Genomic DNA, 13,104 nt, shown 5'->3' with positions numbered 1-13,104 from the left:
GTAATCCTCCTGGTGCTGATCTCAGCTATTCTTGGGTATTAATCTCATACTTTGTTACTTTATATCCCCCAGATGAATGCAATCTTTCTATGTCTATCCCTCTCTTTCTGACTCATTTCGCTTAGCATGATACTTTCCATATTGTACCACTTGTATGTAAATTTCATGACTTCATCTTTTCTAACAGAGAAGCTATATTTTGACTTTTGCTTTCCTCTTGCCTAGCTCAGGGCCAGGCACTGAGGAAATAGAGGCATGTTTGGTCATGGTGTAAACTCACCACTTTACTCTGCAAGTCAGGGAAAAGGGAAATGGAATGACTTCTGTGTTAGGCAGAGAAGGATGGGTGAGTTCCAGCATTTAATTTATCTCTACTCTTTTCCCTTCATTCAGCACTTGAAAAAAAAATCTGAAGGTTCATTATCTTATTAGCATTTTTAGTCTTTGAAAATGACTAGGTAGGGCCCTTCCATCCTGGGAAAGAAAAATCACTTAACTCTTGTGGCTGAGTTAACGCTTCTTGACTAGATTCTGCAAAACCTCAGTATTTACAAAGACTTTTATCTCTGTCTCTGTCTGTCTGTCTCTCTCTCTCTCTCTCTCTCTCTCTCTCTCTCTCTCTCTCAAAATCTCTTTCTCTCTCCTCCTCCTCTCCTTCTCTTCCTCTTTTTGAAGCCAGCTGAACTTAGGACTTACTCCTGGCTCTTTTTTCAGGGATTACTTCTGGCATGAGTCCAGATCTGCTATGTGCAAGGCAAGTGTCCTATATGCTGTGCTATCTTTCTAGTCCCTCCTTTCTCTTTCTTTTTATCCTGTAACATGTTCTTTTTTTTTCCTTTTTGGGTCACACCCGGCGGTGCACAGGGGTTACTCCTGGCTCATGCACTCAGGAATTGCTCCTGGCGGTGCTCGCGGGACCATTTGGGATGCTGAGAATCAAACCCGGGTCAGCTGCATGTAAGGCAAACACCCTACCTGCTATGCTATCGCTCCAGCCCCTAACATGCTCTTTTTTTTTTTTTTGCTTTTTGGGTCGTACCTGGCGATGTTCAGGGGTTACTCCTGGCTTTGCACTCAGGAATTACTCCTGGCAGTGCTCAGGGGACTGTATGGGATGCTGGGAATCAAACCCGGGTCAGCCGTGTGCAAGGCAAATGCCCTACCCACTGTGCTATCACTCCAGCCTCTAACATGTTCTTTTTAAGTCGTGTTTGTGTGGGGAAATCTTGATGCAGCAGTAATCCTAAGCACATCCCCCAGACTCAATTCAAATTGCTTGAATGAGGGCCTTAGTCACTGTCACTCTCCTCCTATTGTTAATCCATTTACTCGAGCGGGCCCAGTAACGTCTCCTTTGTGACACTTGTTACTGTGTTTGGCATATCGAATAAGTCACGGGTAGCTGGCCAGGCCTTGTCATGTGGGTGAGATACTCTCGGTTGCTTGCTGGGCTCTCCAAGAGGGGTGGAGGAATCGAACCTGGGTTGTCCAGGTCAGCCGTGTGCAAGGCAAACACCCTACCCGCTGTGCTATCGCTCCAATCCAGGGGACTTAGTAAACCAATTAAAAACATGTGGCAGCAAGCAGGAACAAAGATGGAGAGGGTGTATGATGGGAACTGATCATCCTATTGGATTCCTGGGCGATGCTTTGCTCTGATTTTCCTCCTTGGTAGCCCTATCAGAGCATCCTGATTGATACTGAAGTTATAGAAAACAGGGGTTCAGCAGATGGGGGGGTGTCTGGAGCCAGAGTGCTTTGTCTGTTGGAAAAACTGTGAGGCAAGTGTGTCTGGCCATAGCAATATTTGCCACTTAACTTGGTGAGCAGTGATGTGTTTTTATTAGCACTTTTTAGAATACTTGTAGGACTAGAAAGGTATGAATGGGTGTCAAAGATGTGGGTCAGATTTAGGGATGATGTGACTGTCATTTTGAAGGTGACATAAGTTGCATGATTTGTATATATTATGTCTTATTCTTCCTACTCTATTCATTTAGAACATTCTTATTTTTTAGGAGGTTTTTGGGGAGGGTTTGGGGTCACACCTGGTGGTGCTCAGCGATCACTTTTGGTGGTGATTGGGGTACTAAATGGGGTGCTGAGAATGGAACCAGAGTCTACCACATTCAAGGCAAGCACCTTAACCCCTATTTTGTCTCTCTAGCCCAGATTCTCTGGATCAGATTCGTTTTATCTGTTTAACAGTTTCTTCTTATTCTTGGGCTGGAGCGATAGGACAGCAGGTAGGGCATTTGGCTTGCATGCAGCCAACATGGCCCACCAGAGTTTGATTTCTCTGCCTCTCTCGGAGAGCCCAGAAAGCTACTGAGAGTATCTCTCCCGCATGGCAAAGCCTGGCAAGCTCCCCATGACGTATTCAATATGCCAAACACAGTAAGAACAAAGTCTCATAATGGAGATGTTACTGGGCCCGCTTGAGAAAATCGATGAACAACGGGAGGACAGTGGCAGTGACTTACTTATTCTTACTTTGTTTAATACAGTGCACAGGTTCCTAACTTGCTTTCTGTATTTAGCTCTATCCATCCCTCTTTATTTTTCTTGTTCTCTGTATCAGAATTGACTTACAATAATATAGCACTCATATGTTATAATGATTGGTTATGGAAGTAAAGTATTCACTTTTGGTTCTTCTGAATTGATTTTCACAGGCTGTTCTAACTTCAGTAAAACAAATGCAAATTAGGTGACATATTACTGTTTTCATTTCATTACATTTCATAAACCATATTGACAGTTTCACATTTAATTTGATCAGGAAAACTGGTAGGGGAGAAAACTAAGAATCAGTAATGGTTTCTAGAAGAAAATTACATTTTAGTTCCTCTCCCCTCCTTTTTTTTTTTTGACCAGGAGCATGGTGAAGTGATGAAAAGAAATGAAATGTTGAGGCCAGAAAAGAACTTGAAGTTCGTGGGGGCCAATTGCTGAATGTTCACATGTGGAGAAAGAGACTCAGGGAGGAGCATGGTCTGTGTGCTCTATGCCCTGGGAGCACAGAGCACTTTATCAGAGAGGCCCAGTAGGCCGTGGTCCCTTGAACTGCCTGGTGCAGCATTCTTGCCTCTAGAATATAGAAAAAAGCAGACTATTCTGTTGTGTTCTTTCAGCAGCTGAATAATGACACACATTGACTTGAAAGAGTTTTTCTGAAAACAGAAATGCACATAAAGGCTCCAGGTATCAAAACTGATGTTTTTGCATTTCCCTCCTAAGAGTGCTTATGGGGCTTCTGACTTCTTTGTGCCAATCACTAACAGAAATGAAGAAAGCTGGCAAGGGGAAATGTTCAGTCTCTAGAAGGGTCATTGGGTGAACAGAAGCACGGTCAGGTTGGGTTGGCCACTTCCGTGGGGAGTGTCCCATAAAGAGAAGGGGTTATTCAGTTGATATTGGCATTGTCTTTAGCGTAATAAATGCAGACAATTGAGGAGTACTCATTTGTCTCCCAGGGTCCCAACAGGTATTACCTCATTGAAAGATTTCTTCGATAGTAATATTTGTGACTTTGCTTGTAGTAAGGATAGAAATGACAAGGAAAAGTAGAAAATATCTAGATTCACTAACTGTTCTTTGGATGCCTGTTTCATATGAGGCACAAGGAACTGTAGATACTACAATAAACAAGTGGGTATTTCCTGCCCTCACGGGACTTATTGGCTATCAGGGAAAAGAACTTAGGTAAGAGAAGAAAGATGCTTTAATAAAAGGAAATGTGTGGCTTTAAGAGGAAATAAAAGAAATAACATGCGGGGTGTGTTAAACATGAATGGAGAACAGGCTTTGTGGGGAGTGACAGGAGGTCCTTTGCAGCAAAAGGTGAGGGAGAAAGCCAGTTGCATTAAGAGAGGGGAGAGCATACGAGAAGCTACACAGATCCTGAGACAGGAGTGGGTCGGGGCTGCTCACTGCAACCAAGGGGAGCGTGAGGTAGGGTGGGAGAGATTGGCAAGTGTCTCTCTGTGTAGGATCTTTCACACAATGCCAAAGAACCTGGATTTTAACCTGGGAATAGTGAATCTGGGCAGAAGTGACTGGGTTCCCGGCAGGGGAGAGGGGCTTGCTGATGGCTAACATTGGATTCCCAACTTGCTCAGGGGTTTCTGGAGGGGAAAAGAACAAGGATGATTTCTATAGTTTCTTAGCTCGAGGAACTGAAGAATTTCATTTACCAAGTCTGGAAACTCCGGGAGGAGAGAGAAGGGAGAGAAGATAAGAGGGAGGGAAGAGGAGAGGGAGGGGGAGAGGAAGGAGAGGGGGAGAGGAGGAGAGGGAGGGGGAAAGGGAGAGGGAATAGGAGGGAAGGGGTGGGAAGAGAGACCGAACTCTGTTGGGGCATATGTTCCTTGAAGTGCTTCTGAAGTGCTGGTGGGGAGGTATTAAGTCTATTCAGTAGGTGTGTGTTAAAGGGAGATGGTGGGGTTGCAGTGAGTCTGGTGCCCTGGACCGTGAGGCTGCATGGGAGCTGAGGACCCTCTAGAGGCTCTTCATCCCTCTTGTCTCCAGCAGCCCGTGTGGATTGGCCCCACCTGTCTTCCCCCTGGGGCGGGGCTTCGGAGTTCTTGAGTGAAACTCTAGGCAGCTGCTCCACTCAGTTGATTTCTCATGGATTAACAGAGAAGGAAATAGCACAAAGGAAAATAATAAACATGTAAAATAATCTAGAGTCCAATTTTTTTCCTAGTACAGAGTTCCAGCTGGAACTCTCCTCTAGTTATTTGCCGAATACTAATGGCAATAGAAATAATGACAGTAAAAAATGCTGACGAGGATTTGATGATGATCTTTGGTTTAAAAGTCACTTGTTTATATAGCTAATATATTTTGCTAAATATATTTTGATTATAATTCTAATTGTTTAAGAGTTCATATTCCAGTGTTAACTTAAATAATAGTTTCTATAGTTAATATGTTTTGTTTATATAGTTAACATTTAAATATATAAATATATTAATATTGCCATGTTAATATATAACACAATATTATGTTATATAATACATTGCTGTATATTAATTATTCAAAATATATTGACTATGTAACTCTCTATGTGTGTGTGTGTATATATATATATATATATATATATATATATATATATAAAGCACTTTATAACTTTCTCTCCTAGAAAGTGACTGGGATTTTTGAAGCGGGTACAAGAAATGCCATCCTCAAAGTGGCTACCTTTTATCTCAGTATTTGACTAAAGCTAAGAGCATTTCACTGAGCAAAATAGTGAAAACTTTAGGCAGAAAAGCAAACTTCATCCAAGGAGTTTTTTCACTGGTAGGGTTCTTCCTGGCTTGGATGTCTCCATTGTAGAGGACCAGCCTTGCTCCCCATCATTCCACCCTCCATAATCCTGACTTAGACATTAGAAGATCGGTGTTTTTTCCTCTTCTTCCAACATAGAATACCTCATAAAATTATAGGATAACCTGAGCTGTCCCTTAGAAATCACTTGTACCACCCCCTTTTTTTTTGTGAAGTCTTTTGGAAGTCTAAATCTTTGAGAAGTCTCAATTTAAAGGTCAAGAAAAGTTTTTTCGAAGTCACTTTTATGGGGGCTGGAGCGATAGCACAGCAGGTAGGACGTTTGCCTTGCACGCAGCCAACATAGCCGACCCGAGTTCGATTCCTCCACCCCTCTTGGATAGCCCGGCAAGCTACCGAGAGTATCTCGCCCGCACGGCAGAGCCTGGCATGCTCCCCGTGACATATTTGATATGCCAGACACAGTAACAACAAAGTCTCCAATGGAGACGTTACTGGGTCTGCTCGAGCAAATCGATGATCAACGGGAGGGCCTTTACTTACTTTACTTTACTTACACTTTTATGACACCATTCTTTTTAAAAAAATTTTTATTAGTGAAACGCTATGAGGTACAGTTGTAGACTAACAAATTTTTGTGCTTGGGTTTCAGTTATACAATGATTGAGTACCCATCCCTCCACCAGTGCCCATTCCCCACCTCCAATGCTCCCAGCATCCCTCCCACCCCCTCAGCCCCCCCATCCCACACCACCCCTCTGGTAGGGCATTCCCTTTTGTTCTCTCTCTCCTTTGGGGTGCTGTGGTTTGCGAAAGAGACATTGAGTGGCTATCATGTTCGGTCTATAGTCGATTTTCAGCATGCATCTCTCATCCTAGGAGGCTCCTCCTAACACCCTTTACTTGGTGCTCCCCTCTCTAACTGAACTACCTTCTCCCTCAGCATGTGTGGCTGGCCTCCAAGCCATGGAGTGAACCTCCTGGTACTTATATCAGCTATTCTTGGGTGTTAGTCTCCCAATTTGTTACTTTATATTCCCCAGATGAATGCAATCTTTCTTTGTCTATCCCTCTCTTTCTGACTCATTTTGCTTAGCATGATATTTTCCATGTAGTACCATTTGTATGTAAATTTCATGACTTCATCTTTTCTAACAGCTGCATAGTACTCCATTGTGTGGATGTACCAAAGTTTCTTTAACCAGTCATCTTTTCTCGGGCACTCGGGGTTTTTTTTCTCAGATTTTGGCTATTGTGAATAATGCAGCAATGAACATAGAAGTGCAGATGTCATTTCAACTGTGATTTTTTTTGTCTCGACAGGATATATTCCCAGTAGTGGTATAGCTGAGTCAAATGGGAGTTCAATTTTTAATTTTTGAGAATCATCCATATTGTTTTCCAAAAGGTCTGAACAAGTCAGCATTCTCACCAGCAGTGGAGGAGGGTCCCTTTCTCCCCACATCCGCTCCAACACCGGTTGCTTTTTTCCTTTTGGATGTGGGCCAGTCTCTGTGGTGTGAGATGATATCTCATTGTTGTTTTGATCTGTATCTCCCTGATGATTAGTGATATAGAGCATTTTTTCATGTACCTTTTAGCCATTTGGATGTCTTCTTTGGGAAAGTTTCTGTTCATTCATCACCCCATTTTTTGATGGGGTTAGATGTTTTCTTCTTGTAGAGTTCAACCAATGCTTTGTATGTCCTTGATATCAACCCTTATCGGATGGGTATTGGTAAATATCCTTTCCCATTCTGTAGATTGTCTTTGTGTTCTGGTTATTGTATCTTTTGAGGTATGACACCACTCTTTAGTGCCCATGCTGGTGGTGCTGAATTCCTGTAAAGGAATCAGAAGGTAAAGGAAGAGATTTATTGTAACACATTGGCAAGTGTGGGCAGGTTCTAGAGGAGGCCAACTGTGCCTGGTAGGCAGAAAGGGCATCGTTTTAAAAGGAGCTGGTCCACCTTGTGAGCAGAATCTTCCCATCATTTGGGATCAGGGAGTTCCAGCTGATCCCATGAAAAATTTCTTGTTGGTAATTTCTACTTATGCAGTCTCTCTGCAAAAATAATTTCTGAATAAAGGGAACAAAATACTCAATTCCTATAGAGGTCTTGGATGATACTTGGTAAACAAGTCTTTGAGGTTCTGCTTTTTCAGAGCTCATGTGCAGTCTTAGAGAAATAACCAAGTAGTTATCATGCCTTTAGAGTATATGGCTGGACCTCCAGATATGCCTATGATGTTCCTTTGTCGCTCTCTACACTCTAATAGAGTTTTCTCTAACTCTGTTCCCTAACTATCTACATTTGGATGCAGGAACTGTAGTGGAAAATGAGACAGTACCTAGTTTATGTTGATAAGGGAGAGACTGAGTACTAAAGTGGTTTCTCACTGTGTAGTTGTTGCAGAAAATTGAGGAGCAGGGTTAGTTGGATTTATGTAGTTCTAGAACCGCTGAGTTGTCCTCAATTTTAATTTTTTTTTTAAGGAAAACTATATAACAAAATAGGAGGTTCTCAAACTGCTTTACCTACAAGAAAAAAAAATTGCCCTTTCTGGGAAAAAAAAAAATTACTCAATCTCCTGTTTGTCTATGTTCTTTGCTCGATTTGCTCGAGCGGGCCCAGTAACGTCTCCATTGGAGACTTTGTTGTTACTGTGTCTGGCATATCCAGTACTCTCGGTAGCTTGCCGGGCTCTCCGAGAGGGGCGGAGGAATCGAACTCTGGTCGGCCATGTTGGCCGCTTGTAAGGCGAACGCCCTACCCGCTGTGCTATCGTAAAATGCCCCAATTCAAGCATCCCTAGGGGGCAGTATTGCTCACTTTTGAGTCACTATACTACACATTTGCAGAGAAATTCCAGACATACTTATGGATCACAAACAAGTCTTGTATTTATTCTTTAAGCAAAAGCAGAGTTGCCTGGCACTGTTAGTGATCATAAAACTCCATGGGCAAAGATGGGTTTCCCTAGATGCCTTATGGGGAGAAATCAACTTTTAGGGCAAAGTAAAAGTGGAACCTGCTGTGTCCCATTCGGATCTCACTAGCCTTAGGAGTTTGTAAATTTAGAATCCCATTTAGTTGACTGTCTCTCACCTTATGTACAGCAACTTTACCCACTTGCAGCAGGCTAAATTTGTCAGTGTTCTGTCAGAATTCCTGTAGAAGCTACTGGCTGGCCAGTTGTGAACTTGTCAAAGTGACAAAGCTGTCCCATGACAGAGATGGTATTTCTGGGTTTTGCACTGAATGTATATAGCTCTATAAAGAGGTGGATGGAGCCTGCCAAGAAAAAATGTTAGTGAGATGGTGAAAAGCAAGTACAACCTGTATCCTCAGACACAGTATTTTAACCAGGCATCTCTCTTTTCTCATGTTACCTCTTCCCTTCTTCCTTCTGGATTCCCTTCCCTTCTCTTTCCTGTTCTTCCCTTCTATTTTTTTCACATTTCTCCTTCTCTCTCTCCTTGACTCCTAGGGATGGAGAGAGAGATTCATGCTGCCCCTCATGTGAGTGAGAAACTAATTCAGCTGTTCCGGAATAAGAGTGAATTCACCTTTTTGGCAAGTGTGCAACAGAAACCATCTACTTCTGGAGTGATTTTGTCCATCCGAGAACTGGAACACAGGTAAGAATTGAGCGTAAGAAAATAGGGGAAAAAAGTTAATGAATAGACTATCCAATTTGTCTTGGCATTAAGAGGTTATATTCCCAGCAAAAAACTCATGTCTTGTTTCTGTTGAGCATAATGAATTTCCTTTCATTAAGAACTTACTTTGGGTAAAGTGACTTTCTTGTTTGGTCCTCCTCCGCCTTTTATGAATGTCTTTCTCACTTATTTTATTACCTTCTGGTATATTTTGCTCCTAGAAATCCATATTCTTCTATTATACTGAGGTCATCCTGCAAATTAATTAGTTGTATTTAATGATGACCTTCACCAAAAGCGTTTATTATGTAATTAATTTGTATGAGAACTGTCATTGGTACTAAGAAAGTTAAAGTGAGTAATAAAAAAATTCTGTCCTGTGGATCTAATAAGCTAGAGAAAAGTTAGGTAAAGGTAAAGGTAAAGGCCCTTCCGTTGATCGTTGATTTGCTCGAGCGGACCCAGTAACGTCTCCATTGGAGACTTCGTTGTTACTGTGTCTGGCATATCGAATACTCTTGGTAGCTTGCCAGGCTCTCCGAGAGGGGCGGAGGAATCGAACTCGGGTCGGCCATGTTGGCCGCTTGTAAGGCGAACGCCCTACCCACTGTGCTATCGAAGTTAGGCAAATAAATATGGAAGCATCGTAGATGTAGTGCTAGATAATCTGTATTTGGAGAGTGAATAAAGGTAAGAATGGTTTGCTCTGCTAAGGGTTGTGGTAAGTGAGGAAAGGCTTCACACAAAGATGATTGTGTAAAGAAAATAGTGAAATTTTTGGCAGGCTGAATGAGAAAGAACAACGGATGGGAATAATGGTCCCCAATCAGGTTGCTTTCATTCTGTGATGGAACGGTGAGCGGAGAAGCTGTTGATAATTAAAATGTGTATAAGGAAGGAAATGAGGAATTTGACATAGGCAAAGAGGTGGTGGTGTAGCAGTAGGAGGGAACCTAATGATTTCAAATTTCTGTTGTAAAGTTAAAAAATTTGGGAGCCAGAGCAATAGTAGAGCTGGCGCAGGATGCTTGCCTTGCATGAAGTATGATCCTGAGTACAGAGTCAGTAGTAAGCCTTGAGCACTGCTGAGTGTGGCCCCCATACAAAAAGAAACAAACAGAAAAGCTAAATTTGGATTAAATTCCTCTAGGTAATAGGACACCTTGTAAGAAATTAAAAATTGAGAAATGTTCAATTAGGGAATTCAGAGTAGCAATCATTAGGTAAGAGTTTTCAATATATAGAAATGATTTTGAATATATAGAAAAAACTCTTTGATAATTGTTGCTGTCAAATTTCACCAGAAAATAACATGGGTGGGAGCTCTGTTTTGGAGGAGCTGGGAAAATCTTTTATTGTCAAAAATGTTTATTTTCCATGTCCCCTGTGGCTTTCTGTCTAGTTCTTTGTATAATTTTCTATTTGGTTAGAAAGAATTTATTTCATTGAGAAGCATTCTATCCAAATAGATATAATATTGTATTTAGAATTTTACATTTTTGGTTTTTATCTTTACTTTCTAATGTGAATTTCTTTTCCCTTCTTGGCTGGACTCATCATGGGGCTGTGTAATTTATTGGTCTTTTAAATGAAACAGTTCTTAGTTTTATTGATTAAGTCTACTGTTTCTCATTTAGAATTCATTGATTTTTTTGCTTCATACCTCCTTTTTGATAACCTTGTTGATAATTTTTACTGGCTTCTTTATTTGGGTACTTTCACTGAAGACTTTCATAGGAGCATTTCTTTAAATAAGATCTGTTGACAATGGTATTTTGCTTTACTTTTCCATAGTTCTTTTTGTTTTGTTCTGTTTTGTTTTTTGGGCCATAACCAGTAGTGCTCAGGGTTTGTTCCTGACTTTGCACTCAGGGATCACTTCTGGTGAGCTTAGAGAACCATGTGGGGTTCTTGGGCTCACACCCTGGGTAGGCCACGTGTGAGACAAATGCCCTACCTACTTCATTATCTCTCCAGCCCCACTTTTTCCACAGTTCTTAATATCGCTTTGACTTCTTCTGATTCAAGTTACTGTAAAAAATTTCACAGTGATTCAGTAAAACATACTTAATAGGCGACTTTTAGATTTACTGAGGACAAAAGTATGTGCTCAGGATTTCTAGATTTTTGTTAACATTTTTTCCTGATGACCTCATATTTGCATAATATTTTAAAATATTTTTTTAATTGGTGTGATGTGATTCACAGTACTGTTAATGATTGTTTCATGCATATGTCATCCCCACACCATGCCCACCGCCAGAGCAGCTGCTTCCCCCACTAGTGTCCCAATGGTTCCTCTCATCCCCAACCCCACCCGAGTCAGTTCTGTGGACCGTCAGTGTTTTTTAATTTTAAGGAGTACATTTTATAAAGGATGGTAGGTTTAAAATGTGTATAGGTTCATTCCTAACCAAGCTTTGTAACACCTTTCAGTTACGTTATGCAGCTTTTATGTGTCTTTTGTGTATGTATTATTTGAACTGTGATTTATGAGAGAGGTAGATTAATGGCTTCCACTATGATTAAATTTTTTTCATATCAGTATTGGGTAAGTTTAAAAGATAGGCCAAGAAAATTCATATATTACCTGCACCATATTTCACTGGCCAGTAATGGGAAATTTATTCTAGCAGTATTAAAAATATAATGAACATGGATATTGGAATGACTCAGTAGTTTGCCTTGATTATTCAGGATACTTCCTGTTTTGTTTGTGCCCCAGAACATAAAGGTAGTATAAGAAATGGACTATCAGAGTATCCTTCTCTCTAACCCCCTAAGTAGTACTCTTGGCTGTAACATGTGCTCATTAAATACATATTGATTATTAGATGCTTCATTTTCTCTGTGTGAGTAGGGATTCAGAAATTCCATGGCTAGTTTCAAAGCTTAACATTGAATATATTGTCTGAGGCACAAGTATTGCACTTGATGTGGTATTTGTGGGGACTGCACAAGGTAGTGTAAAGGTTTAGGGTTTGGAATATGGGGTCAGAAGTGGGTAACACCTTGAGATTTTTGTGATATAATTGTAAATACACTTATCATAGTTCTTGCTACATAATGAAAAAAGATGTGATGTTGGTCAAGGCGGTGGGTAGAAATTTGATGCTAAGGAGGAAATAGACTACTGAGAGGGGTCAGATAAATGGTCACTTTTCTTATAGTCATTATTAAAACCGTTTCTCTCACCCAAACATTCTGGTAGTTCTGAATTCCTAGCCAAAAATCACCTCTGCTGATGAAGCAAAATGAGACAGTATTCTTCTTAGAACACACTTTTTTTTTTCAGAAAATACTATTTTTATTATATAGATATTGTTTAATTTTTTTAAATTTTTATTTATTTATTTTTTTACAGTTGTAGATTTACAATTTTTTTTGTGCTTGGGTTTCAATTATACAATGATCAGATACCCATCCCTCCACCAGTGCCCGTTTTTCACCACCATGGATAATATCCCTCCCACCCCCATCCCCCCATCCCCCCCCCCGCCTCTGTGGCAGGGCAATCCCCTGTGTTCTCTCTCTCCGTTTGGGTGTTGTGGTCTGCAAAAGAGGCATTGAGTGGCAAACATGTTCAGTCCATAGTCTACTTTCGACATGCATCTCCCCTCCTGGGAGGATCCTCCAAACATCCTTTATTTGGTGCTCCCTTCTCTATCTGAACTGCCCTTTCCTCTAGGATACCCGGCTGGCCTCTAAGTTATGGAGTAATCCTCCTGGTGCTGATCTCAGCTATTCTTGGGTATTAATCTCATACTTTGTTACTTTATATTCCCCAGATGAATGCAATCTTTCTATGTCTATCCCTCTCTTTCTGACTCATTTCGCTTAGCATGATACTTTCTATATTGTACCACTTGTATGTAAATTTCATGACTTCATCTTTTCTAAGAGCTACATAGTACTCCATTGTGTAGATGTACCAAAGTTTCTTTAACCAGTCATCTGTTCTTGGGCATTCAGGTTTCTTCCAGTTTCTGGCTATTGTAAAGAGTGCTGCAATGAACAAACAAGTGCAGATGTCACTTCGACTATACATTTTTGCCTCTCTGGGATATATTCCCAGGAGTGGTATTGCTGGGTCAAATGGGAGCTCAATTTCTAATTTTTTGAGAATCGTCCATACTGTTTTCCAGAAG

At 41.0% G+C, this 13,104-nt stretch overlaps 1 protein-coding gene across 2 annotated transcripts in view; it reads left to right on the top strand.

Annotated features, from left to right (window-relative positions):
- NELL1 (neural EGFL like 1) overlaps positions 1-13,104 on the top strand; it is a 1,007,676-nt gene that overhangs the window by 82,405 nt on the left and 912,167 nt on the right. For both annotated transcript variants that reach the window (XM_056131034.1, XM_056131033.1), the window contains exon 3: positions 8,785-8,935. In XM_056131034.1, the coding sequence (XP_055987009.1) occupies positions 8,785-8,935 (151 nt within the window). The remainder of the gene's footprint in view (positions 1-8,784; positions 8,936-13,104) is intronic.

The sequence above is a fragment of the Sorex fumeus genome, unplaced genomic scaffold (assembly GCF_029834395.1).
Source record: "Sorex fumeus unplaced genomic scaffold, SorFum_2.1 ptg000007l, whole genome shotgun sequence".
NCBI lineage: Eukaryota > Metazoa > Chordata > Mammalia > Eulipotyphla > Soricidae > Sorex > Sorex fumeus.
Note: the sequence above shows the minus strand (reverse complement) of the source record. Positions and strands in the feature narration are given on the sequence as shown.